The sequence below is a fragment of the Erythranthe guttata genome, chromosome 12 (assembly GCF_056151865.1).
Source record: "Erythranthe guttata isolate IM_541 chromosome 12, IM_541, whole genome shotgun sequence".
NCBI lineage: Eukaryota > Viridiplantae > Streptophyta > Magnoliopsida > Lamiales > Phrymaceae > Erythranthe > Erythranthe guttata.
Window position 1 is genome coordinate 17537145 of NC_142544.1, and position 26933 is coordinate 17564077.

The 26933-nt window shown below is 37.0% G+C and overlaps 6 protein-coding genes across 14 annotated transcripts; 4 read left to right on the forward strand and 2 right to left on the reverse strand.

The window, feature by feature from the left end:
• Nucleotides 1-926: 926 nt before the first annotated feature.
• EMB25 (DEAD/DEAH box helicase) lies at nt 927-8466 on the reverse strand. The gene is made up of 16 exons (XM_012992140.2): nt 7960-8466; nt 6927-7102; nt 6735-6848; nt 6303-6411; nt 6139-6225; nt 5455-5573; nt 4650-4797; nt 3960-4559; nt 3608-3886; nt 3273-3479; nt 2469-2825; nt 2091-2327; nt 1766-1986; nt 1576-1675; nt 1274-1420; nt 927-1161 (listed from the first exon to the last, which is right to left on the reverse strand). The coding sequence occupies exons 1-16, from the start codon at nt 8464-8466 to the stop codon at nt 1063-1065; spliced, it is 3507 nt and encodes a 1168-aa protein (XP_012847594.2). The 3' UTR covers nt 927-1062.
• Nucleotides 8467-8509: 43 nt separating this feature from the next.
• Nucleotides 8510-13668, forward strand: LOC105967541 (pyruvate dehydrogenase E1 component subunit alpha, mitochondrial). The gene is made up of 8 exons (XM_012992141.2): nt 8510-9634; nt 10188-10267; nt 11220-11297; nt 12567-12662; nt 12744-12815; nt 12929-12982; nt 13080-13145; nt 13346-13668. The coding sequence occupies exons 1-8, from the start codon at nt 8953-8955 to the stop codon at nt 13388-13390; spliced, it is 1173 nt and encodes a 390-aa protein (XP_012847595.2). The 5' UTR covers nt 8510-8952; the 3' UTR covers nt 13391-13668.
• Nucleotides 13669-15106: 1438 nt separating this feature from the next.
• Nucleotides 15107-18179, forward strand: EMB2758 (Tetratricopeptide repeat (TPR)-like superfamily protein). Its single transcript, XM_012992127.2, has 2 exons — nt 15107-15258; nt 15490-18179. Exons 1-2 carry the CDS (start codon nt 15251-15253, stop codon nt 17948-17950), a joined length of 2469 nt encoding a protein of 822 aa, XP_012847581.2. The 5' UTR covers nt 15107-15250; the 3' UTR covers nt 17951-18179.
• A 760-nt stretch (nt 18180-18939) lies between these two features.
• Nucleotides 18940-20499, forward strand: LGT8 (glucosyl transferase family 8). The gene has a single exon (XM_012992132.2). The coding sequence runs from the start codon at nt 18960-18962 to the stop codon at nt 20298-20300; it is 1341 nt and encodes a 446-aa protein (XP_012847586.2). The 5' UTR covers nt 18940-18959; the 3' UTR covers nt 20301-20499.
• Nucleotides 20451-21265, reverse strand: GLP7 (germin-like protein 7). Its single transcript, XM_012992133.2, has one exon. It carries the CDS (start codon nt 21215-21217, stop codon nt 20555-20557), a length of 663 nt encoding a protein of 220 aa, XP_012847587.2. The 5' UTR covers nt 21218-21265; the 3' UTR covers nt 20451-20554.
• A 1624-nt stretch (nt 21266-22889) lies between these two features.
• LOC105967531 (neurofilament heavy protein) lies at nt 22890-26832 on the forward strand. Of its 9 annotated transcripts, none has more exons than XM_088826797.1 (10): nt 23009-23148; nt 23287-23347; nt 23616-23773; nt 23852-24615; nt 24711-25121; nt 25204-25268; nt 25357-25431; nt 25845-25947; nt 26043-26114; nt 26531-26832. In XM_088826797.1, exons 4-10 carry the CDS (start codon nt 23908-23910, stop codon nt 26576-26578), a joined length of 1482 nt encoding a protein of 493 aa, XP_088682923.1. In that variant the 5' UTR covers nt 23009-23148; nt 23287-23347; nt 23616-23773; nt 23852-23907; the 3' UTR covers nt 26579-26832. The 9 variants fall into 9 exon arrangements, with proteins under 9 accessions (XP_088682921.1, XP_088682923.1, XP_012847582.1 ...); XM_012992128.2 differs by having other exon boundaries at nt 23908-24615; XM_088826794.1 differs by having other exon boundaries at nt 23679-23773.
• Nucleotides 26833-26933: the final 101 nt, after the last annotated feature.

The window sequence follows — 26933 nt, forward strand, 5'->3', positions numbered from 1 at the left end:
ATGATAATTGTATAACTGATTTGCGCCTTGCAGGACTCAATCCGCAGGAGAAGTGATGGGATGTTCGATCCATCTGCCGACATGTGCAATTATGATATCTTTTTCATACAGAATGATTTTTATGTTGACATAGTTGTTATACAGAGTGATTTTCAAGTTACATAGTTATTGTACAAAGTGGTTTTCATGTTATATAGTTGTTATACAGAGTGATTTTCATGTTTATATAGTTGTTTATATAAAATGATTTTCATGTTTATATACAGTGGTTTTTATTTAAAAAAAACTGAAAAGAAAATAAAAAACACCATTTTTAAAAAAAATCGAAATTAAGAAGAAAGAAAAACCATGAAAAAACGAAAATAAAAATAAAACTATTTTTTCAAATTAAAATAAAAATCATGAAAAATATAAATAAGAAAAAAATAATTTAAAATAAAAAACCAAAAATAAAAAAGAAATAAAAAAATAAAATAATTACTAAATTTCTTTTAAATCGAAATAAAGAAAACCATTAAACAAAATAAAATAGAAAATGAAACAAAAACTAAATTGGCGTGATGAGGGGAATAATTTTTGGAGAAGATTTGGGTGTAGATTATAGGTATATTTTTTTTAAACTAAATAATTGTATTGGTTAATAATTAGTGGGGGCATATATGGTTTTTCAGTCAGGCCCAATGGATTTATCTCAAATATCTTTTATAAATAAATGATTTATCAAGAATTAAAATCCCAATGAAGGGTGTTTGGCATATAGCCCCATATATATTATACTCTTCAGTCTCCCTAACATCATTTTAATACCATTCCTTTTCTTATTCAAGAAAATTTATGTTCTTCAATTTTTTCTTTGATCAAAGTTTGTAGTTTTGAAGGTTTGAAATTATATAAATTTTTTTGAGTACTTTTATTGTACAATACAGTTTAAATGCTATTTTAATCAATTAAATAATTTACTAAAATTACACGACTCACGTGCAAATGCGCACATTATTTGTGTCGATAAATTACACGAATCAATTAAATAATTTACCAGATAATCTGTCACAGTCAAAATTTTCATCTAACTAACTCGCTAATCGGGGGACGGTCCATAACGCTGGATGCTTTCACTGCATTGCTTTTCAGCACTGGGTCAATATCAGGCAACTTAGGCACCTGTAATCAGAGGAAATAAATAACACGTAAGTATAACGAATATACAGTTGACGAATTCTTGATGGTACAATGAGAAACATTAAGGATATAGAATTCATAAGAATGTGTGTACCTGTGCTAACAGATCAATTGTTCGTCGTAAAAGACGAGCTAAATCTCCTTCATCCATGGCACAGTCCATCATAATCTCTCTCCAAGTTAGACCAGAAGCCCATGCTTCAACCATCCCAGAGAATTGTCTATCCAAGCAGCAAGGTATCTACAAACCATGACCATCCTCATTTTAGTTCCAATTACGCAAAATGATTATATATATATATATATATATATATATATATATATATATATATATATATATATATATATATATATATATATATATATATATATTCCATGCAGTCAAATAAGATTCACCTTCACCCCGTGCTTTTCCTGGAGTTCAAAAAATGAGCTCCTTTGGTCATCCAACAAGGTGATTACATTCATCACGGTGGTCGAAGCTTCATATATATAGCTGCAAAATAATGATAATAATTTGAAAAAGACAAAAAAAAACCAGGAAAAATGCTTTTTCCCGAATAGGCGCTATAAGTAAGTGATGTACCTATTATTTTTCCATGGTCGAACTTTGATTCCTTCAGAAACTAGACCTCCAAGAACAGCAGCAAGCTGCGGAGGTTTCAAATCGAGGAGAACTTTATTTCGTAGAACCATTGCTAACCAGAGTTCGTTCTCTCCTCGAATGGCAGCAGCAGTTTCACCCAGTGGATATATAATTTGTGAGTTGATATCCAATGCCCTAATTTCATGTATGACATTACTGATCTGAAACAAAAAAGATAGTTATTTCTAAAAGATGGAGAATTTATCCACTTAACCTAAACCACTCAGCCAAATCTTATAAGAGTGTGTTTTGAGTCCATAATTACCTGCAGAAACTCCTTCCAGCCTGATGGTTCAATCTGCTCTATACGAGTAACTAAACGCCGTGATCTAGCTTTCAGTCTGCGTATCTTCTCCTCTGTGAACTTTGCAATGTCTAGAATCTTCTTATATTCTCTGAATCCTTCTGTGCGTGATATCTTTTTCTTCAGACGCGCAACTTTGTTTCTTTGGTCCTTGTAGCTTTCTACAGCATTTTGGTATGTTTCCGAGAACTGTAAAGCCTAATAACAGAACAGAGAGAGTGAGAGAGAGAACAAGTTATCACTCATTTGATGCTTGTAATAGTGTTTTGATACCACTTTAGACAAAACATCACATGTTAAGAAACACCCGGATAGGAAAATTGTTGTTTAATGGATTACCTCATCTTCTTCAGAAAGACTACTCAAGACTGGCACATTTAAACTCCAAGACCATGTCTCAAGAGATCCGTCCATGCACCAAAGACCACCGAGTTCTGATTCTGCAACTTTTTCCCATTGCATATCCACCTTATCAAGCAGAGTTGTCATTATTTCACGAGGCAAAGCATCGCCAATTACCAAGGCAGCGTCGGGAAAGCCAGTTTTATAGACTGTTTTGATCCACTTCTCTGTAAAAATGTACCAAGAGTTATCTGAACCGAGAGCCACGTGGTAAGATGGTCCAGCAGCATGGTCAGACTTAGCATCACTTGAAATTTTTTCCATATTTACTGCAAACGAATCAGATTCATTAACCTGCAAAGTTAGTTGAAATGTATTAGGTAAAGAGATCTCAAAACAGAAGCAAATTTGAGTTAAACAAACATGCAAGCAGCATACATTATAACTTCAAATCCTGTTTCTCTAACCAGGAGCACCATATGTATGCTTCAATCAAAAAACAACGCTACATAGTTGAACAAATTTAACAAAGTGATAGAAAACTTGATCTCTCGAACTTAATAATATCCTTCCACCAGTATGAAAATACTAAAGCTGACCCTAAAAGTGGATATAGCATACCATAACACGCATAATATGCTAGAGAATGTCTTTCTATAATTGGTTGCAATCAGAGGAACTAGGCTTTGTAAAGCATCACAATAGGGCACACAAAAATGCCTTCTAGTGGTTTTAATGAGAATTAAGAATTTTCTTAAGTAAACAAGAAGGGAGAGGAAAAGTTGACCAAGTCAAGCTTACCATATTTTTCACTTTTGAAGTCTTCAAAGAGTCAACGTTCCCCAAATAAACAGCAGGGATTTGATGTTGAACACCATCCGAATCGGTATGCTGCAGACACATAAAAGGTAAATGCCCATTTCCAAGCTCCTCTAGTAAAGGTTTCAAAGAAATAACCCTCTCGAGTTCAATCTTTCTCCGAAGTTCAGTCCGTATACGCTTTTCTCCCTGAGGAAGAAATACAGGATAATTTCACTTAGACCATGCAGATTAGGGCATATCCTCATATGTGTTATTCTTGGTAAAAACCATAATGCAGCATCATATTCATAGGAAGAATAATGGGCGAGTAATACCCTTAATTCTTCCTGCAGATCAGCAATCTCCTTGTAAGCAGATTGTGACAACAGCTTCCGACTCTTCTTGTCAATAGCTTCATCAGTAATTTCTGAAGCCAGCAACTGTATCTCGTTCTGTATTCTAGCAAGCTCCTCCTTTGCAGTAATCATAACATTACTCCCAACGTAATTTCCAAAACTTTGTTCAACCAACTTCCTGGCTTCTTCTAATGTCCGTCCAGAGCGCGACGCATCAGACTCATCTGTTTCAGGCGAGGTACGTGTAACTTTTGCCCCCTGCACAGGATAATGTGTGATCGTTAAGAAATCAAAATAACTAGGCTAAAGAGTAGAAGGATTAAGACCATACCGCAAGTAGATTAAGCACCATTCCATATGAAGCTGTAAACTGTGACACAAGAGGTTCAAGTCCAGAAAAGAGAACTTTGCAGCACTCTTCAGCCCCTTCATTTGGGGTCTGAACAAGCACAACATGGCCTCTCTCATCAATGCCTCTACGCCCAGCACGCCCTGCCATTTGGAGCAGTTCATTGGAATTTAAAAGTGTGCGTCCACTTTCTGTCCTTTTGCTCAGAGATGAAATAACAGCTGTTCTTGCAGGCATGTTCATTCCAGCAGCAAGTGTTTCTGTGGCGAAAACAACTTTCACAAGACCCTTTTGGAAAAGCTCTTCGATGAATGATTTCCAGAGGGGTAGACAACCAGCATGATGTGCAGCGACACCTCGAAGAAGCCCTTTTGCAGAGGATTCCCTCACAGCATCAGGATATTGAGCACGAAACCTTTTCAGGGCGAGCTCCACTTCGGTTATCTCTAGTTCATTCAATAGCTTGCTTTCTTCAAGATACTGAACAGCTGCATCACAACCTTTTCTGCTAAAGATGAACCAGACTGCTGGAAGCATATCCCTTGCTTCAAGATGCCATAATGTATCTCTAACTTGAGGGACCTACGACAGTAAAATCGCGAAACCAAAATGAATGATCCTGGATTCAAATATAATTTTGAATCGAAAGATCAATTAAGCATTAGTACGCACCTGTGGACGACGGGTGGAGTTCATGTCATTCTTTGAACGTGCAGGCACGTCGAACTGATATTTTCGTGATTTCCTTCTTCTGGAACCCTCGTCCCTGTACATATTTTCTCCTGATGAATCAAGCTGAAACTGGTTGAGAGACAGTCTCCTGTTTCATGAAAAAATAAATACAGAAAGTTTGTAAGTACAACAACATTTCCACTAGTTTATGACCCGAAAATTATGTCCAACAAATTGTTAAAAACTATCAGAAGGCATGCAACCCCAACTAAGACACTATTTTGGCACATATATCTTCTTAGCTTGGAGAGGAAAAAACTGGAAAATGCTGACGAGCTACTTTCTATGAACTTACACTAGAATCTAGCTTCTAGAAGGTCTTTAAAGTATTGAGTCCGGATAATCGATAGAAATGTTTTCATGAAGTTTTCTGATGAAAAAGTCCCTTCTTTAAATATAGAAGCAATCACAGTACTGAGTTCACGGTCGCAGGTACAACTGAACAGCATGTTTAAAAGTTCAGAATGGAAAGAAATTAGGCCAAAAACTATTACATGTGGTTCCTGCACCTATAACTCTTTTAATAATCAAGACCTCTTTCAAGCCTCTATAGTGAAGAGAACAAAGAACCATAAGCTGAAATGATAGAAGATCCTAAAGAATGTTACAGACATGTAGACCGGCCCCATGGTAAAATCTTTACCAGAAACATTGGCTCCATACAGATACATAACAAAGCATATCAACCCTCTAAGCCTACAGGCATCAAAATCAAAAGAGTCATTAATTCCAGTGTAAAAATCACCTATTCATGCCAGTGCCCTTCTCATCAAGAAGTGGTAACATTGCCGTCTTTGTTGAGAAGTGCCAAGTCAATGGAACTGGTCGCTTAGATGATGTTACTAACTCGGTTTTTCCGTGAATCTTGAAGCATCACAAATGAAAAAAGAATTAGAAAAAAAAAGTGAATTAGAGAGAAAAGTTACAGAAAGAAAGAAGTGAAAAAGAATGAAAAAAAAGAACAATCTATTGCAGATAAAAATATGGTAAATACAAAGTCAGTGGTGCATGATTAGAAAACTCAAAAGAAGGACCACTTTTCTTGCCTAATGAACCAAAATACAAATAAAAATTGGGTTTGAAAGCTTGCAAATTACGAAATAGTATCACCTTTAACTAAGAAATATGAAAAAGAAACACAGAAAATGTAGACGAAACTAGAGTGAAACAAAATGGAACATAAAGCTGCATTTCATGTTTGGAAAGGGATCCACCAGAAAAGACTCAATAGCAAAATACCAACACCAGAATGAACAAATATAACAAACTTAAAGAGAAAAACATACTTTTATCAAAATCAAGACTAAAGTAAACTCCCGTGCCAAGAGATTAATAATTTCAATCTATAAAATTCCAGGTACTTTAGAAACATACATATATATGCACTATCTAGCAAAAAAGATGCATGATAGGCCAGTAGCAGGAGTACCTGACCAATCCAGCCTGCCAACTCATCTGGGTTCGCAACAGTTGCTGATAAACAGATCAGTTGCACTTGTTTAGGGGAATAAATTACCTACATACGCACCAATTAACAACACATCCAAATATTTAAAATTTCAATATCGGTAAGTCTAAACTTAAACTACTCACAATTTCTTCCCAAACTGTACCCCGAGATATGTCACTCAAGTAATGCACTTCATCCAAAATAATCACGTCCACATGGGAAAGTGCACTTTCAGAGGAAGCCATCCCGAGACTAAATCACAAACTTATCCATCAGAACAAGAGACAGAAATAGTCTTAGTGTGTGTGGAAGTACAAAATTCCAAACAAATAAGCGTCCTACTAGATACCAAATACTCTGAGGAAACTAAAGACCCTGTAATAACATCAAGATTTCATCGAAAACAGTAGCATGCATGAAATAATTCAGAAGAAAAATATGAAACAAGCCTCATTCAGGACAAGATAATAATTCTCCAAAGATCAAGAAAACACTTTGTCTTAAAGAAAAAATCACACCTTCTCCACTGAGGTATGAATTTGAACGGAAGAATAAGCAACAAGTTATATGATCACCTTTGATACAACATATTGCGCAAAATCTCTGTGGTCATAATCAAAACTGGAGCATCTCTATTAACAGCAGAATCTCCAGTAAGAAGCCCAACATTACTATCACCGAATGTCTCACTGTAAACCCACATAAAAATGAACTTAGTATTTCCCAAAGTTTTATCAGTAACAACTCAACGAACTAACGTTCCTCACCGGAAATCACGGAACTTCTGATTCGACAAAGCTTTGAGAGGGGTCGTGTAAAACAATCTCTTTCCTCGGGCTACAGTAGCAACTGCTGCAGCTTCAGCAATCAAGGTTTTGCCACTGCTAGTCGGTGCAGAAACTACAACTGAAGAACCTCTCAAAAAAGCTTGAATCGACGATCGCTACAGAAAACAAAAAAAAAAACTTCAATGTATTGTACATGCATTTAAAATGAATGATGTTGTGATAAGCAGTCAATCCATAACGTACAGAGTGTAATCATATGCTCATAAGAGAGATGATCGTATGTACCTCATGTTTTATTAACGAAGTGTAGTCAATGAATAGACCTGACATCTTATGTGGACTTCTCCACTCAAAAACTCTATTTCCAGGCACATGATTATGTGGACTTACATACAAAAATATATACTTACGCATGTTATTCAAAAGAAGCGTCGATAACTACTTCCACCACCTATATATTCGGTACATCACATACATTAACTGCTACCATATCCTTGCAATCAAAACTAATAAAAAAAATACAGCTAAAAATTTGCACAACTACAAAACCAGAACCTCTAATTTATCACTTCAAGAAAGTGCTTGCCATCTACGTCCCCCCGGTATCTAGTTTTATCTAAAGGAGGAAAATAACCTCGAAATATATCAATTACAGCTGGTTTGCATCACTTTTTAACTTCCGGGCATAGTGTCATAGTTAGACAATGAATGTACACTAATTAATTTATGTTTCTTATAATAATACATATAAATCTTTTAAGTGAGGTTTCCTTTCCGGAGAAAGGCGTGGCTAGAAATCCTTTAATTTACTATTTTCTTCACTAAAGCCCAAGGTTATAGGCTCAGACATTTTCACAAACACATAAGTTGCTAATGGGGAATAGCGCCAATACATATAAGAAGTGTGCAGCGTAGGCATGCTTAACCAGGGCAAGTAATTACTAATTTCTACGTTCGAAGCTTCCACAGGATAATGCGTGGATTTTAATTCATAAACTTGTGGAGTAAATACCTGAAATTTATCAATTCTGAAGTCGTAAACCGATGCTAACTCCTCAACATCAATGATCTCCTCGCCAAACTCCCGCACTTCGTTTATAATCCTCTCCACTCTCTGCCACTTGAACTCCTCATACCTCGACTCACGGCCACCAACACCGATCCTCTCGCCAATACCGCCGCTCTCCTCTGAAACGTCGTCGTTTTCTTCATCTTCGTCCTGTTCGCTATCTTCCCCGATTTCACCTGAAACGACGTCGTACTCCTCCGCCGCCACGTCATCGTCCTCCTCCTCGTCGGAATCTGCTTCATTTTCATCGTCGGAGAGCTGCGAAGACGATTCGACAGGGAAAACTGAGTTTGGAAATTTGTAAGGAGCTGTGAAGCGAGAGTGGTTATTGAAGTGGAAGAATTGCAGGGGGCGGAACTGTAGGAAAGGTCTGAGTATAGGAAATGGAGGCAGCTTGTTTATACTGTGTATTCTGGTTAAGGGAGAGTGAGAAACAGAGAATGCGGCCATGGCGGGACTGGATTTTACAAGGGGATATTTTTGTATGAAGATAATTCTGGTAGAAACTTCAAATATTAAATAATAATAATAATAAAATCAAATCAAGGGGGCAAAGTGCAATATTTGTAATTTTAGGATGCAAGTGCCCAACATAACTAATTGAAGGGTGCAGAATGTTAATTACCCTAATAATACGACTGGATCTGCAATTTATTTATTTATTAATTCTAAAGTAATTGTCAAAAGTTAGGATTACAGAATAATTCATTTATTTATTGATATATAATCCGCACTCAGTCGCTGACTTTTCAGTTTATTCCATTTATACCCCCAAACATCTCCCATTATTATAGTATTCGTCCAAGTATTCTCTGCCGTTGTCACCTCTTCTTCCTCACCAAACCACCATTCATAATCTCGCCCTTTCACTCTCCCAATAGGCACAGAATTCCGCCGCCGCGATCGAAGTTCGGCCAAATCAACGGCGAAGGAAAAATGGCTCAGCTTACTCACCGCGCCGCCAACTTCCGTAAAACCCTAGCCGCAGCCATTTCCGCCACGCGCCACCTCTCCACCGCCTCCACCGCCACAATCACCGTCGAGACTTCCCTTCCATTCACCGGCCACAACATCGATCCACCATCCCGCACCGTCGAGACCAGCCCTCAGGAACTCCTCACCTTCTTCCGCGACATGGCTCTGATGCGCCGCATGGAAATCGCTGCAGATTCGCTGTACAAGGCGAAACTGATCCGCGGATTCTGCCACCTCTACGACGGCCAGGAGGCTGTCGGCGTGGGAATGGAGGCGGCGATCAACAGAAGGGATTGCATAATTACTGCGTATCGCGATCACTGTATCTTCCTGGGCCGTGGAGGGACGCTCTACGAAGCGTTTGCCGAGCTTATGGGGAGGAAAGACGGGTGTTCGAAGGGGAAAGGAGGTTCGATGCATTTTTATAAGAAGGAAGGAGGGTTTTATGGCGGGCACGGGATTGTCGGAGCGCAGGTTCCGTTGGGGATTGGGTTGGCTTTCGCTCAGAAGTATAGCAAGGATGAGAATGTGACGTTTGCGATGTACGGAGATGGTGCTGCTAACCAGGGGCAGTTATTTGAGGCGTTGAACATGGCCGCGCTATGGGATCTGCCTGCCATTTTGGTCTGCGAGAACAATCACTGTAAGATTCTAATATGCTGGGAAAGAAAAATAACTTTACTATTCATATCGAAGTATCAATTTACATGATTCAATTCCCAAGACTCTAATTTTGGAGTGTATGAAAGAAGTGCATGATTGATTGTGGTAGTAATACTGATTTATGATTGAATTATGTTTGTTAATTTGTGAATAATAAGATTTTGGAAAACATGTATTCTTTTTGGGTTTGGTTTTTCGGCCATAAGATGTTCTAAACTGATGAAAACATGTTTCATTTTATCGATCCACAGTATGGTTGGAGTTGCTTTTAGAATGAGCTCCGCAAAGTTCAGTCTGATTGATGGAGTTTTTGGTTTATCTTGATATAATAATTGGAACAATCCAAATTCACATTTTACCCCCGTTTTACCTTCTGAAAATGAAGGAGAATCGAAATTTGCGAAGATTTTCAAATTGATTAAATTATATGCTGTCTATGTTTGTGTCATTTGTTGATAGACATAATTTTTTTCCCTTATGTTAAAATTGTATGTGGTGTATGCATATGATTTTCTTTATGGGTTGGTATACAGATGGAATGGGTACTGCAGAATGGAGGGCGGCAAAGAGCCCAGCTTACTACAAGCGAGGAGATTATGTTCCAGGGCTGAAGGTAATTACGGCTTTTCCTTCATTATTTACATGTCTTATATCTTTTGCTTCAAACTGATGGCGTGCTTTATGGGACACATTGTACATGGGGATGGACTATAGGATAGAGTTAACGCATAAATGATTTATGTCTATGCTCCAAGGCTACTTCCGTATTGTCTTCTCTTCAAGGCTAAATTTGTATATTTATGCATGTTTAAATTTAAGGAATCTGATAAACCAATCAAACTTCTAACACCAGTTTGATAAGCCTGTTGGGTTAGTCATTTTAAACTAATGTGTAGATATTCATAAACACAAGGATTTGATACAGTGAATGCTATAAGCAGGTCGCAAGTTGTTGGAGTCACTTCTGACTTCTGAGTTGCGATATTTTACTTGTGTTTATTATGTGACTTTCTATATCGTTAGAATTAAGCTACCTCTCTTCATTCATATTCAGTTATAAGGTATGCAAGTAATTGTGATGCTGCAATTGACCTCTATATGGAAAATGTATTCTTCCTATTCAGTGTCGATTAAAGATTGCATGATTAAGTGGGGATTCTCCTATCAGATAGTGTTGGTCACTGTTATTTGAAGAGGATTATCTTTCTTATGATGATAAATGGAAAACTTATATTAAATGTAAAGTTGTCAACTGATGTCTGCCTGTGAAATTAACTTCTCATATATCTAGTTTTTGTACGTGAGTTAGATTCTTGTATATTTATCTCTTCAGTGAAGGCAATGTTGACCATCATACTTCCTAATAATGTCTGACATGTCTTTTGATGAAATGAATGGGAAAACAAGATTACATCTGCCTTAGGCTGGATAAACTTCGAATATTGATTTTTGAAAAAAAACAAATGTGGAGTTTACATGATGAAGAATGTTGAGCTTATTCTTGGTATATAGTTTTCTGTTTTCTTAACATATGTGATATTTGTGGCATCTTTGTATTGTGACAGGTGGATGGTATGGATGCCCTTGCTGTGAAACAAGCGTGCAAGTTCGCAAAGGAGCATGCCCTGAAGAACGGCCCAATTGTGAGTGATACATTATGTTGCTGCCAATTTAGAATATGTTTCTTTTTATAAATAATCTTGAATACATTTATATACCTGAATCTGCCTTTCCTTGCAGTCTTAAATCCTAATGTAGCTATTGATATTCATACTGAGCCATTCACAAATGTTTATTTCATATGCCATGGTTATAATAGTGTCAACAAGCTTTAAACAAGCTAGAAGGAAACACTAACAATTGTTTTTATCTCTAACATTTGGCACATTTAAGGGCAAAAAATAAAAATTGTATCACTGTGGATATGTGATTAAAGAACTTAAAATATTTTCTGGTCTTGCTGTGATGGGGTCCAAGAGTCTGCTTTTGGATGTTCATAGATTAATAGGAGTGAAGTTTGAAACTTTTCATCAAGATACTCAAGATATCACCAATTTACCGTATTACTTAGATCTTACGTGCTTGAAGTTTTAACTAAGGAGATAAATTATGTGACATTGAAAGAATTGTTTCGAGTCGTCCAAGTTCAATGGATAGTTGTAAAACAGTATCGAAATTTGACTTTCAACTCTTTGTCTTATTACCGATTGTTAGCTTAGTAATCAGCTATGACTAAAATTAGTATTGGAATTATATTTGTGGACTTTTAGGATAACTGGACTATATCGTACAATGATTTAACTATGTTAAAATGTTCTCTTTTAGGTATAATTAATGGACTTAGTCGTATGATCTACTCTTTTCTCCTCACATTTGCGTTGTTTTAGGAAGAAATGGAAATTTCCCAATTATTAAACAAATGAAAACTTATAGAAGTAACTTCTGTTTTGTACCTCTCTAATGAATGTGATATATTAGTTATTTCCATAAAACATTACAGAGGTTTATCATCTCATTACAGAGCCAAGGATTACAGAAGCTATTTCCATAGAATGTGATACACGTCTGTAGTAGAATGTGATACACGTCTGTAGTAGAATGTGATATACCTCTCTAGTGATCTACTTTTTTCATTAGAGGTCGATTTTCCCAGTTATTAAACAAATGAAAACTTACAAAACCAAGGATACATTACAGAGGTATATCATCTCATCAAAGCGGGTCCACTTTATTTTTGAAATTTTACAATGTGTTTTTCCTTTATTGTGATGTAACTTTGTCGCTAGAGTCAATTTGATTAATGGAAGGACTCATTGTATGTCTCATTGATACTTGGGAAGAACTCTGTTTCCGTTTGGGTTCTCCATTTTTACTACGTAATAAACTCATTTATCCCACTTTCTCTGTTTCAGATACTCGAAATGGATACCTACAGGTATCATGGACACTCCATGTCTGATCCTGGAAGCACATATCGTACACGTGACGAGATTAGTGGCATTAGACAGGTCAGTATAGAACTTTATGTTGTATGATCATAATTACTTAAATCCTTATGCAATGTTTGTACTCCATTCTCTTTTCTACAGGAGCGTGATCCAATTGAAAGAATCAGAAAGCTTATACTAGCTCACGATCTAGCCACTGAAAAGGAACTTAAGGTAACATTGCAAACTATCTTTTTGTAACTACTCAGTCGGAAGATTCTATTTTACCGTAACCAGGTCTATACTTAGTAAATGTTAACGATGTACTGTTTTGTTCTCTATCTCAGGATACCGAGAAAGAGATAAGAAAAGAGGTGGATGAAGCCATTGCAAAAGCTAAGGTTAGAAGTGTCATACTTTTCATGTTTGAAATGTTTCTAGAACCGTGCCTCGTAAAATTTGCTCGTATCATGACTTGTATCAATCTTGTTTTTGCAGGAGAGTCCCTTGCCCGATCCTTCAGATCTTTTCACTAATGTATATGTCAAGGGCTTTGGAGTTGAGGTACAATTAATTTTGTTCGTTTATTTCTCGTTGGTAGTGAGTACCTATAGAACACATATAAATCTTTTAATTTCGATGTTTACCGTAAGCGTAAGGTCTAAAGACAAAACCAGCCCATATCTGATCCGATTCATTTTCCATGATTTGTTTTAATTTAATTAAAACAAGATTCGATAACCTAGTTCTATGTTATTTCTCAGTCATTTGGAGCAGACAGAAAAGAATTGAGAGCTGTGCTTCCATGAGAAGAAACCTTCGATAAGCCAACCCACTCGTCGATGGACTAACATGCAATAAAACGGGAAAAAGAACTCGAGACAATAAAGAGTTGCTGTTTGAGAATATATTTTCGATTTCGTGCTGAAAATCTTCCTCAGTTTTGATTGATTTTTTACATATCCTTTTTTTCTTTAACTTGTTTTCCTCACATTGTGGATATTAGAGAGTTCTCTTTGCTGATATATTATTGTTGTTTGTTTGCCACAGTTGGTGGATATTATTATCATTATTAGTTGCTGCACAACTCTTAGAAACTGTGAATCATTTGTTGGTCACCCTGCATTTGTCACCAGTTGATATAAAATTTATTGCATGATTGGTGGATATTTGCTGTTGTAATCAAGTCAGGTACAAGTATTAAAATTTTTTAATTAATTATTAAATATTTTCCCAAATGACACAAATAATAAAATAAAATTATGGGCTTCAAAATCTTTACGATATTGTTGATAAAATTAGGTGACAAAAATTTATTTGAAAAATGGTGCATTTTCATTCGGATAAATTACGGTCACCCATGACCTAAGGTTAAATTACGAAAAAATCTATTATGTTGGGTAATTACATCATTCCATCAATTATGAATCTGAAATGATTTGTGCAGGCACAAATTAAACATTCAGGCACATTTTTTACCATTTCTCAAAAAACAAAAGGTAAAAAACTCAAAAAACTCTCTCTACCCTTTCGATTTTCGTTCGCAAAGCCCGTGCAAATCGTCAACAGATCGGAGGTAATTTTTACGTTTTTACGATCCTCTTGTTATGTAGATTACGAATCCGAAAAAAAACGATACTTGGGAACGCTCGCGCGATTTCACGCGAGCGCATCCACTTCGCTCGCGTAAAATCGGGCGAGTGTTTCAATTTTAATTTTTTTTTTTTTTTTATAAATTTATTGCTTAAAAAACCGGCTTTTAAGTTGCTCGCGTGGATTTACACGAGCGCATCCACTGCGCTCGTGTAAATCCACGCGAGCAACTTAATTTTAATTTTTTTTTTTTTTTTGTTAATAAATTTAATAAACTGCATTTATTCTGCTCACGCAAAAATGCACGAGCATTTCAACAGTGCTCGCCTGATTTCACACGAGCACTGTTGAAATGCTCGTGCATTTTTGCGCGAGCAGAACCAAGTAATTTTTTTTTTTTTTTTCGTTTCATTATTTAAATGTTTTTTTTTATTAAATGAAATATTAATAAAGTGTTTATTTAAAATGTAGAAAGGTAAATAGTTATGGTAAAAAGGTAAAAAACCATGGTAAAAAAGTGCCTGAATGTTTAATTTGGCCTGCGTATATCACTACCCATTATAATCTTCTTACACGTCAATCTTCATAGTATCAAACTTATTGTAATCTTTTAAATTATGTGGAATATTTTCCAATTAGTATCCAATTTATCTTATTCGAGCTCTACATTTTGAAACAAAATGATCATTAAATGTATCTATTGGCGTGTAAATATCAAATTGTGGCGCTTCAGAATCTGTATTTTTTTTTTTGCACAAAACGAGTACAAACTAGAAAACATTTCACGGAATCTAGAAAATTATGTTGAATTTGATACGACAAGAATGTACGTATACCAAGATTCATAATGAGAAGTGATTGCAAATCCAAAGATAAGGGGTTTTTCGTAATTTTGAACTAGTAAATTACTCTTTTCTTTTAATAAAAAATCTAACATTCAAAAAGACAAGATTTACGGCAGCCTCAGTTCGACCCTCAGTTCACCATTTCAGGGTTTTGGCCCCAATTTCTTCCTGAGCCCTAAAATTTCAAAATTCTCGTGACGAAATTACTGTTTTTCTACAGCATTTACATGAATGTTAAGGTATGTAAACTCGCAACTGCCTTGTTTCTTTTATATATATTTATTATATTGCTCTTCTTTTCATGTCAAATTCAAAGCCGATTAATTTTTTTTTATTTCCGTTCAAGGTCCTTAACGGAAAGCTTCAGAATTTCTTATGTGAAATATATAAATTTTTCCGTTTTCGAACTCAGGTAGTATAGTTGTAGTCTGCTTTTAATTAATGGAGTTTAATTGCTTTACAATTCGCAGATTGCTGCCCATCTGCAAAAGTGGGCTGTTCTTGAAGTCTCTGTCATCTTCAAATCGCTACCTATTACATTCTCGTAGTTCGAGCTGCATTAGCAATTTATCGTATGGCACTGATGAAAGGAGAAGGAGCAGGGAGATCGATTTCGAGTTTCTATTCAGCGCTTGCACCTCGTCTGATATCGCCAAGCGCCTTCACGCTCTTCTTATTGTGTCAGGGAAGGCCGAAAGCATTTTTGCTGCCACCAGACTCATCAATATTTATTCTCGCCTCGGTAATGTCTCCTTGTGTCGAGACACTTTCGATAGAGTTCCGAGAAAAGATTCCTATACATGGAACTCAATGATATCGTCTTACGTTCGAAATCGCCGTTTCAGTGAAGCAGTGAAGTGTGCGTTTGAAATGTTTTATAGTACCGATGTCAGACCAGATTTTCACACTTTCCCACCTGTGATGAAAGCCTGTAGTACTTTACTCGACGGGGCAAGATTGCATTGCTGGGTTTTGAAGTTGGGATTTGTGTGGGATGTGTTTGTGGCTGCTTCTTTGGTGCACATGTACTGTCGTTTCGGATTTGTTGATATTGCCCATACGATTTTCAAGAATATGCCGTTTCGTGATATGGGATGTTGGAACTCTATGATTTCTGGGTTTTGCCAAAACGGTAATGCTAAGGAGGCGTTGGGAATCTTAGATGACCTGATATTCGAAGGCATGGAGATGGATTCAGTGACTGTTGCAACTAGTCTCTCGATTTGTGCCCAAACGAACGATGAGTTACGTGGTTTGTTGATCCATTTATTCGCAATAAAACACGGTTTGGAGTTCAATGTGTTTGTAGCCAACGCCTTGATTAATATGTACGCCAAATTTGGTCAACTAAGATGTGCGCAAAATGTCTTTGACCACATGTGTGTTAGAGATTTAGTTTCGTGGAACTCCATAGTTGCTGCGTACGAGCAGAACGATTATCCGCACGATGCACTCAACTGCTACCATCAAATGCAATCGAACAAAATCAGACCGGATGTGCTTACATTAGTCAGCTTGTCTTCGAGTGTTGCTCAGACAAAGGATTTCTTACTAAGCAAATCTGTGCATGGATTCATCGTGAGAAAATGTTGGATCACACGAGACACTGTACTTGGAAACGCAGTCGTTGACATGTACGCAAAACTAGGCATTGTCGACTCTGCACACAAGGTTTTCGAGGAACTCCCTTGCAAAGATGTAATCTCGTGGAATACTATGATCACAGGCTATGCTCAAAACGGTTTCGCAAGTGAGGCTGTCGGAGTTTACGACAAAATGAAAGAGAATGATGATGTCACACCTAACCTAGCCACTTGGGTGTCCGCTTTACCAGCTTATGCTCACTTAGGAGCCATGAGAGATGGAACGAGAATCCATGCTCAAGTGCTGAAAATAAACCTCGACTTAGATGTCTTTGTGGGTACTTGTCTTATTGATTTATACGGAAAATGCGGAAAATTGGATGAAGCGATGTCTTTATTCTATGAAGTTTCTAGAGAAACCTCTGTTCCTTGGAATGCAATAATATCATGCCATGGACTTCACGGATTCGGCGAGACATGTCTGAAGCTTTTCGAGAGTATGTTAAACGAGGGGGTGAAACCAGATCACGTGACCTTTTTATCGTTGTTGACTGCCTGTAGCCACACGGGTTTGGTTGACCAGGGCAAACGGTGTTTTGACCTAATGCAGCAAGAATATGGGATAAAGCCTACTCTGAAGCACTACGGTTGCATGGTAGACTTATTCGGTAGGGCTGGCTTATTGGAAACAGCGTATAATTTCATTCAAAGTATGCATTTGAGGCCCGACGCTTCAGTGTGGGGAGCTCTTCTCGGTGCTTGTAGAATCCACGGAAATGTGGAAATGGGCAGAAAGGCGTCGAACAGCTTGTTTCAACTCGATTCCGAAAACGTTGGATATTATGTTCTGTTATCGAATCTTTACGCGAATTTCGGGAGGTGGGAAGGTGTGGATGAAGTGAGATCTCTGGCTAGGGATAAGGGTTTGTGGAAGACTCCAGGGTGGAGCTCGATCGAATTAAATAATAGGGTTGAAGTTTTTTACACGGGCAATAATCAGTCACACCCGCAGTGTGATGAGATATACAGCGAAATGGCGGTGTTGAATGGTAAGATAAAAGCGCTCGGTTACGTACCGGACTATAGTTTCGTGTTGCAGGATGTTGAAGACGACGAGAAGGAAAGTATACTTACGGGCCACAGCGAGAGGTTGGCTATCGTGTACGGAATTTTAAACACGCCACCTAAAAGTTCGATTAGGATATTCAAGAATCTGAGGGTGTGTGGCGACTGCCATAATGTGACGAAGTTTGTGTCGAAAGTTACGGAGAGGGAAATCATTGTGAGGGATTCGAATCGGTTTCATCACTTCAGAGACGGGATTTGTTCGTGTGGCGATTATTGGTGATTGTTTTGCCGTTTGAGGAAAATTACAATTTTGCCCTTGTAAGATAGCAGCAGGAGACTAAATATAGTCTATTTTTGCCCTTCTCAACTTCTTACTTACAATCATGCACACAAATTTACAGGGATGAAAATGGAAATAGTATAATTTAGAAGGTGCTTAAAATAGTATAATAAAGTGTTGGGAGAAAAGAGAGCACGTGATCACGTGGCACCCCCGGCCGGAATCACTAGCACTGTGTTGTATAATTTCCAGCTGGCATCTGCTTTTCCTTTTTTTTATTTCCAGCTGGCACGCAGTCATTTTTCTTTTCTTATTAATTTTTCTTTATAGTTTCTTTTGTGATCAAATACAGTAGAACATCGATAAATTAATACCCGATAAATTAATAACCTCGCTTAAATAATAAATTTTCCCGGTCCCGACTCGGGGACAACGTGCTAAATTAATAATTCGCTAAATTTATAAGATAATACACATTCGAAAATTTTAAGAAGCCCCATATATTATATAAATTAATAATGCATAAAAAAATCTTAAATTACATGGTATACAAGTACATATTTATAGATTTATGAAGGCTTAATACAATTTAATTTAATTGTCGTTTGTTTCTTGTTGAAGTTCACATTACCATCAATCTCATCCCTCACTTTACTTACACAGTTAGAACTTTCGGTATAGTTTTCTCATAACTCAACATAAAATCTTTATATATCATTGGTGCTTTAAGAGCTTCTGTTCGTGAAACGGGCTCTATAGTACATTGAATTAATGGTATAACAAATAATATACGCGTAAAAAAATATAAAAAAAATGTGTTTATTGAAAATAATAATAAAAGTATTTTTATAAATTAATAAGTTATTAATTAATGTATAAATTAATAATTATTAATTTATCGATAAGTTAATATTTCGCTAAATTAATGAAATTTTGATGGTCCCAACTATATTAATTTATAGAGGTTTAACTGTAGTTGTTTTAAAAATAATAAAGATACACCAATTTTATGACGTCAGCAATAGGTCATTATATACGTATATATAATAATAATAAAATATATATACTAGCTGGCATCTCCTCTTTCAAAAATGGATTTCGATTAATACAGTATATACAGTTATACATACTCCACAGAGATTTCTTTCATTCATGGTGGCACAAGTCCCATTTTATAATTTCTTTATTCAAGAAAGAAAAACAAAATAAAAAAATGATTGGAGTTTCAAGATTCTACTCGCTGCTGTTCTTCGCCGCCGTTTTCTTCTTCGTCGTCCTTTACATCCCATTCATGTGCCTCGCAATCCGTTCCCTCCCCAGCAACGACGGCTCCACCGCCCCCGCCGCCGCCGCCGACCACCAATTCGGATTCTCCAAGGCGCCGGACTACCGCAACAACAATAACGGCAATTGCCCGCCGACGCACCCATCTTCCGGCGCCGCCGCGCCGCCGTGCCGCCGTTCGCTCATCCACGTGGCGATGACCCTCGACTCCGAGTACCTCAGGGGTTCAATGGCGGCGGTGCACTCAATCCTCCGCCACGCATCCTGCCCGGAACAGATTTTCTTCCACTTCATCGCCGCCGAGTTCGACTCGGCAACCCCACCCGCCGCCCTGAGTCAACTCGTCGGGTCAACATTCACTTCCCTCAAATTCAAGGTCCACATTTTCCGGGAAGAAAAAGTCGTCAATCTCATATCCACATCCATCCGCTCCGCTCTCGAAAACCCGCTGAACTACGCCCGAAACTATCTGGGCGAACTACTTGACCCGTGCGTGAAACGGGTCATCTACCTGGACTCGGATCTCATACTCGTCGACGACATCTCAAATCTCTGGGCGATCCAAATACCCGAGGGCAAAGTAATCGGAGCCCCGGAATACTGCCACGCGAATTTCACGCGTTACTTCACCGACAATTTCTGGTCCGACCCGGATCTGACCCGGGTATTCGGATCCAAGAAGCCCTGCTACTTCAACACGGGGGTGATGGTGATGGATTTGGATAAATGGAGGGAGGGGCATTTCGGGAAGAAAATAGAGAACTGGATGAAACTGCAGAGAGAGAAAAGGATATATGAGCTGGGTTCGCTGCCCCCTTTCCTGCTCGTCTTTGGCGGGAATGTGGGCCCCATCGATCATAGGTGGAACCAACACGGCCTGGGAGGGGACAACGTGGCGGGATCCTGTAGGAGGATGCATGCTGGTCCAGTGAGCCTGATGCACTGGAGTGGAAAAGGTAAGCCGTGGATTAGGCTTGATCAGAAGAAACCCTGTCCGTTGGATTATCATTGGGAGCTTTACGATTTGTACAACCCGAAATTGAAGGTACAACCACTTCAGCTTTAGGTACAACACTCGGATTTAAAAAAAAATTGTGATTGATTCTTTTTGGAGTAGTACACTGTACAGAATGACGTGGATTTGTAGAGCTGGGGGTATAGTTGTAATATTCTTCTATTTCTATTTTTTTTTTGATTTATCCAGTGCACTTATGTAATTAATCGAGGATTTTTTTCAATAAAAAAATATAATTACGTGCATAAAATCAATTCCGACCCCCGGAAACAATAATTTAGTTGCATTGCAACTTGCGAGTACTTTCATCCTCCAAGATTGCTCCGAATTCTAACGACATCTTGACCACTTATCTTGAACCCCTTCGTCAAAACTTCGTCGGGAATGAGAGGATTCGATGTAAATGCGGCAATCGATGAAATTTGTGCACCGGGGTTCTGGCTGCTTAGTCCCGACACGGCTAGTGCCGGGATCTTCACATGCGTATTGTACAAGAAGTGAATCAAACCTTTCGGAAAGACGAAACTATCACCGGGGCGTAATCGCTGAGTGTGCAGACGATTCGAAGTGTCCACAAAGCCCACTAAGAGAGAACCCTCGAGCAAAATGGTCACCTCCGAAGCCCTAGGGTGAGAATGAGGTGGCACGAGGCCATTGACCGCGATGTCTATTCGGGCCATGGTTAGGCCCAGTGTGTTGACCCCGGGTAGGTTGTTGGTGTCGGTTAGGGTAACGTTGAATTTGAATCGATTCATGTCACCCGGTTTCGATAACGCTGACGTGGCAAAATGGGAAGCCATTGTTTGGTTTGGATTGATGCACGGAACACCGTTCAAGAAGAAATCGCGATGAGTTTTTGTGTCGGCAACACAATAATCATGGATAGGTTCTGGATCGGAATTACTAGAACTCGAAAAATAAATTAGGACCGTAAATAATTGAAGCCATAAGACATGGTTGATTACCATAATGAGTTTGTTTCGACTTCGTGACAAAAGGTTGTATATCGAACATAGAGGTTTATATAGTCGGAAAAACAAAGTCGCATTTCAAGTGGTAGCAACTATAATGTAATAACCACTTGAGAGTTTTTTGAGTAACTTAAGAGCATTTATATGAGGAAAAATTAAGGCAAAGTGACTGAAGACCAAAAGCTAAAGTCAAAATGAGTTTCAATTGGGGCCCACAAGAAAGGCCCAAAATGTCAAATTTTGTAATTGATTTTGGGCTATTGAGACACTTTAAAAAATGTTATTGGGCTATGGCCCAATATTCGACTTTAGATTATAAAAAATCGGCTATATTTAAGGCATCAATCGTATAATTACACTCTCGTATAATAGCTTGTAAATCATGTGTGACAAACTCGATCTAGCGACCATTGGCGCCTGTGGAATTTGAACTTTGATCAGTTGATACAAATTCATTTGCTTCAACTGTTACACAATCCATTGCGAGACTGAAAAAAAGTCATGTATTTTTTTGTTTGACGGCAAGTGTGATTTAATTGGTTGAGTAAGAAAATATTATATTTAACTATTTGAATTTGACTTGCTAATTTAATCAATATTTTTTCATTTGTAGAAATAAAATGTTCGAACAATTGGAAAAATTGGGTAAATTGGTTTAATAATGATGTGCATGAACATGAATTTGGACCCTTCAACTAATACCATGATGAATGAGACAAATTGAAAAGGAACAAAAGAATCATTATCAAATCCAAGTGTCTAACCTTAACAAGAATAAAGTGTTAACAATAATATCTTTTGAAATTATTATATTCACTTAATTAAATGATTAGTTAATGTTCTTGTATTTACCACTTTGGGGATGTGGTATAAATAATGGAACTGGCATGCTTTAAATTACTTCAAAGGAAATAAATAATTAATAAATATAAAAATATATATATGTTGACATGGAATAATTATGTGAATATATTGGGCTCATATTTAGTTTCTTTTATGTACATTAGCACACGGGCATATTTATTTTATTTCCCTTTTTAAAAACGTAATAAGAATAGATATTCAAGTTTTTGTTTAGTTAAATTTGGTAAGTAATGTATTTTTTACTCTCTCCTTAATAAGATCGATCAAGTCAAGTCCATTACTATTCAAATTAATGAAACTAACTCGCAACTAACTATATTTTTGCACTGGGTAAATATATACTTCCGTATGATAGCTTACAAATTATACGATAGACGTAACTTACACTAAATTAACTATGTGTGACAAAATCGACCCAACGACAATTGGCAAGAAGATTCGAACTTGGGCAATTGACATAAGTTCACTTGCTCCAAATCGATCGACCATTCTTTGCTGGACCACTTCATATATGTTTTCTTGTTAAATAAGTTGCTTGATTAAAAATCATTCAAACAAGTTGAGATTGAATGACTTTTAATCAAGTTCACTCATTTGGCAATTTGGTAATTCCACTCTACACTTTGTAATTTTAAGCTAAGTTAAAGTGACCTTGAAATTCAATTTCAAAATTCAAGTTAAAACAAAATCTTACCAACTTATTTTAGGTATTGTTGATGTATTCTTTTTGGAGTAAAATAAAAATATGGTGAAGAAAATTAAATTCAAATTTTAGTACAAAAGATTACTACATAAATTAACTGTTTAGATCAGAATTTAAATCGTCCAATTAATTAAACTTGGAAAAGTGGGTCCACACGTGCCCCACCTCCACCTCTATTATTGACAGAAAAAAGATCTCGCACGTGCCACCCCCATCTCTCCGTTTTCTTCAGACTGTGTACCGGTACTTCTTCACTCTTTATTTTTTTCTAGTGGGCCTTGAAGAAAAACCATCTCCATCTACCCCAGCATCATCATTATCTTCAATCTTCACTCTCTTTCATCAACTTTCTTTCTTTTTGGTAAAGACTCAATTTTTATATCTTCTTATCCATTTTATGTTGCCCCAAACCTTTTTGATTTCTTCTTTCTGCTATTTTTTTTGCTAATTCTTTAAGCTTTACCCCAAACCCATCTGATGATTTGTTCCTTCTTTTCAGATTTAGTGTTAAAGATTGCACTTTTCAACTTTTGAGGGCTAATAGACTAAAAGCTGATCTGGTTGGTTATTATTATTATTATGTGCAACTTTTCACTTGATTTTGTTCTTATGTATATATGTATATATATTCCTGCCGCACTTGATTTTTTGTGATGATGGTTTTAAGGTTATCTGTTAGCACTTTCAGTAAAAAAAAATTTGTTTAATTTTTTTGTAACTGTTGGAAAAGCTGTAATTTTATGGATGATTGTTGCGGTAGAAAACATGGCACATGGGTTTGTTACGTGCACCTGCATTTTCATTTTCCCCCTTTTTTGTCTTGATTAGGGCACCGTTCTTGTTCTTGGTTGTTTCTGTAAGTTGCTGATTTTGCCCATACTTGCCTCTCAGCTCATGGTGGTAGATTTCGATTTCGATTTCAATATCAATTTCAAATCAAGATGAAGATGGATCTTTAGCTTGAATCTCTCTGAGCAGAAAATAAGGTATATTCGTACTTACTTTGAAATGTTTAGAGTTACCCGTTTGATTAAACTTTTGTGTTCCGTATTTGTTCGTGGTAGGTAATTTGATTAATGAAGCTTTGATTAAAATCGAGATCTTGTGCTATATAATACAGATGGATGACTCTGTGAAATCGGATTCTAGATTGGAAGTGTCGGTTTCGTTTGGTAGATTTGAGAATGATGCCCTCTCTTGGGAGAAGTGGTCGTCTTTTTCACCGAACAAGTATTTGGAGGAAGTGGGGACTTTGTCAACACCTGGATCAGTGGCACAAAAGAAGGCCTATTTTGAAGCCCACTACAAGAAAATTGCTGCTAAAAAAGCCGAAGAGGAATTGGATCAAGAAAAATCGGACCCTGTTGTTCTAAACGCAGATGTATCGAGCAACGAAGAGCACATCGAAGATTCATCCTTCGTAGATTCTGAATTTGGCTTGTCCAATGGTGAGAGATTACTTGAAGAAGTTGAACAGGAAGATTGTATACCTGTTATTACAAATCTAGCTGGCGGTGATGACGTGGCAAAAGACGATGATGCTAGATCGTCGGAAGTTGATGAACATGTGATTAATGTGATTAGTTTGGAAGAAGAAATAGCGGATGCTTCTGTTGCTAAGGATGAGTTGAGTGTTAATGTAGATGAATCTGAGTTAGATGTCGGAAAAGACCCTGTTTTGGTCGGGTTAAAAAATCCTCAAAAACACCCTCTAAATATAACGGAAAAACCTCCGGAAAGGAAAAACGAAAGGAAAAACGGCACAGGGCAAACGGTTGTATTGAAAAAGGAAAGTTCTAAATCGAATGCGCGGATTGTAGCTCAAAAGGTAAAAAAAAAAATGGGAACTTCATTGTCGATCCATATCGAATTGTTTTAGTTCTACATTTCAAGAATTGATTTTTACTTCTTTCTGGTGCATAGGTAACTCCAACTAAAATCGAGAGAAATAATTCGGCCGTGACAAAGAAGAAAGTTATATCACCTTCACCCAAATCATTACAAGCTTCATCGACTCCCAAATTTACAAAGCCAATATCAATATCAACACCTATATCTGCCTCGTCGAAAAAGAAGGTGAGTAACGGCTCACAGTCACAGCTGTCGAAAAGTAGGAATATTCCTGTAAGAGAAATCAAGAGAGTAGCTCCGACGTCGTTGCACATGTCTCTCAGTTTGGGCCCGGGAAATTCTTTGTCTGGTCTTCCTTTGACTAGAAAGTCTTTGATAATGGAGCAAATGGGGGACAAGGATATCGTCAAACGGGCTTTCAAGACGTTCCAAAATCGTACTAATGTTTCTACGTCCGACGAAAAATTAACTGCAACAAAGCATGTACGTAATTTCGTATTGATTTTTTTTTCTTCTGATCCCGTTGTAGTTTATCTGATATTCTTTTGATATATAATAATGCCAGGTGTCGTCGGCTCCATTGAAGCAAAAGACCTCCACCTCTAGCACTAGTACAAAGGGGAACGAGGGGTAATATTTTTATTTTTTTTTGTCATTTGTGAATTGTGAGTAACTAATTATTTGAATATGCGAGTTAATTAATTATTTGAATTTGTAGAGTGAGGAAAGATGTTGAAAAGAGGGCTACTCAAAGGAGTGAAGTAAGAGCTCGATCGAATCCCGTGACTTCGGGGTGAGATTCTGCAACTCGAACCATTAACCGATGATCATGCAGAAATCTTATTAACTTTGTTATTTATTTGTTGCAAATTTCACATCGAAAATAGCTTCTTTAGATTGAAATATCATTCGACTACATGTACTAAAATCTCGTTTAAAGTCATGAAAACTGCTTTTACATACAAAATGTTTCTTCGATGCATGCAAATTTGATCTATATATGTTTTAAATTGGAAATTGGAGCTGTCGTCTATGCATAGTATAGAACAAGAAGAAGAAAAGACTTGTTTTTTAATTTGTTTTTTTCGGTAAATTTGTATTTAATATTGGTGGAATCTTTTACAAGTATTTTTATAGGCTATGTGACATTTTCCCTTTATTTCGATTTCTATTTAGTGATTCTTATATTTTTGAATTTAATAACAGACCACATAAAAGTTCGGCACTCGATAGGAAAAACACAAAGGCGGCAGCATCACCCACTACTACTGGCATCACAAGTGATGAAAAAGCTGAAAAACGGAAAGAGGTATTTTTCGATGGTCCTACCCTTATTATGGCTTTTCTGTACGTAAATCTTTTTTGACTTTTATTTATTTATTAATGTAAATAAACTTGAAGCAGTTTTTAAAGAAGCTGGAGGCAAAATCGATAATCAGAGAAGCAGAAAATGCCCAGCTTACTGCAAAATCAAAGGTATGATCTTATTGCAACATTGATAACAGTTTAATTTGCTTTATTTACACGTGAATCTTGAATCAAGAAATCACCTGTCTAGGTAGAAAACGAGTCGACTCATGATTAGTGGAAATGTTGATAGCTGGTGATTTTTTACTTATAATAATTTAGATGTCGAGTAGGTCGATTTTTCTGACGAGATGCTATGATACAAGGAATTGAATTTCGTGACGATTTATTAAAAATACACACTCAAAACACTTTATCTTTGCTAAGAAAATATCTTACTAGTATTATAAATAGTCGATTTTTTTTTCAGAATTGCCCGTTCGCATGAACATGCACTTGAAGTGTATATTCGAACTTTTTTCGAGTCTGCAAAACCTTCAAAAAAACATTTTTCGATATATGAATGCACTTGCCCTATTTTGCAGGTTGGTATGGAGAACGGGACCCGTCAACGACCTACATTGAGCCGTTGAAAAAGATTGTTCTTTTTTGTATTTCAAATGGCTTCTTCGAGACTTTGGCTAAATGAATTAAGTATCAATTTGTTTTTGCTGAGGTTTACGTATCTTACCTAGGAGATTTAAAACGGAGCTTAGAATGTACTAGTTTTCGTATACCCGTCGTGTAGAGAAAAACTCAAATTTATATCTTTGTCATTTGAAGATTGTTTGTATATACAAAGGTTACATATGTTTGTGTATTATGAAATCGATAGTTTTTTACTGGATATTCGATTACTATTCCAAAAGTTACGTAGGGTTTTTGGGATTACAACAAACAATTTGAACTCCAAGAAAGATAAAGCTAAACTACTTTTTAACCTAACTT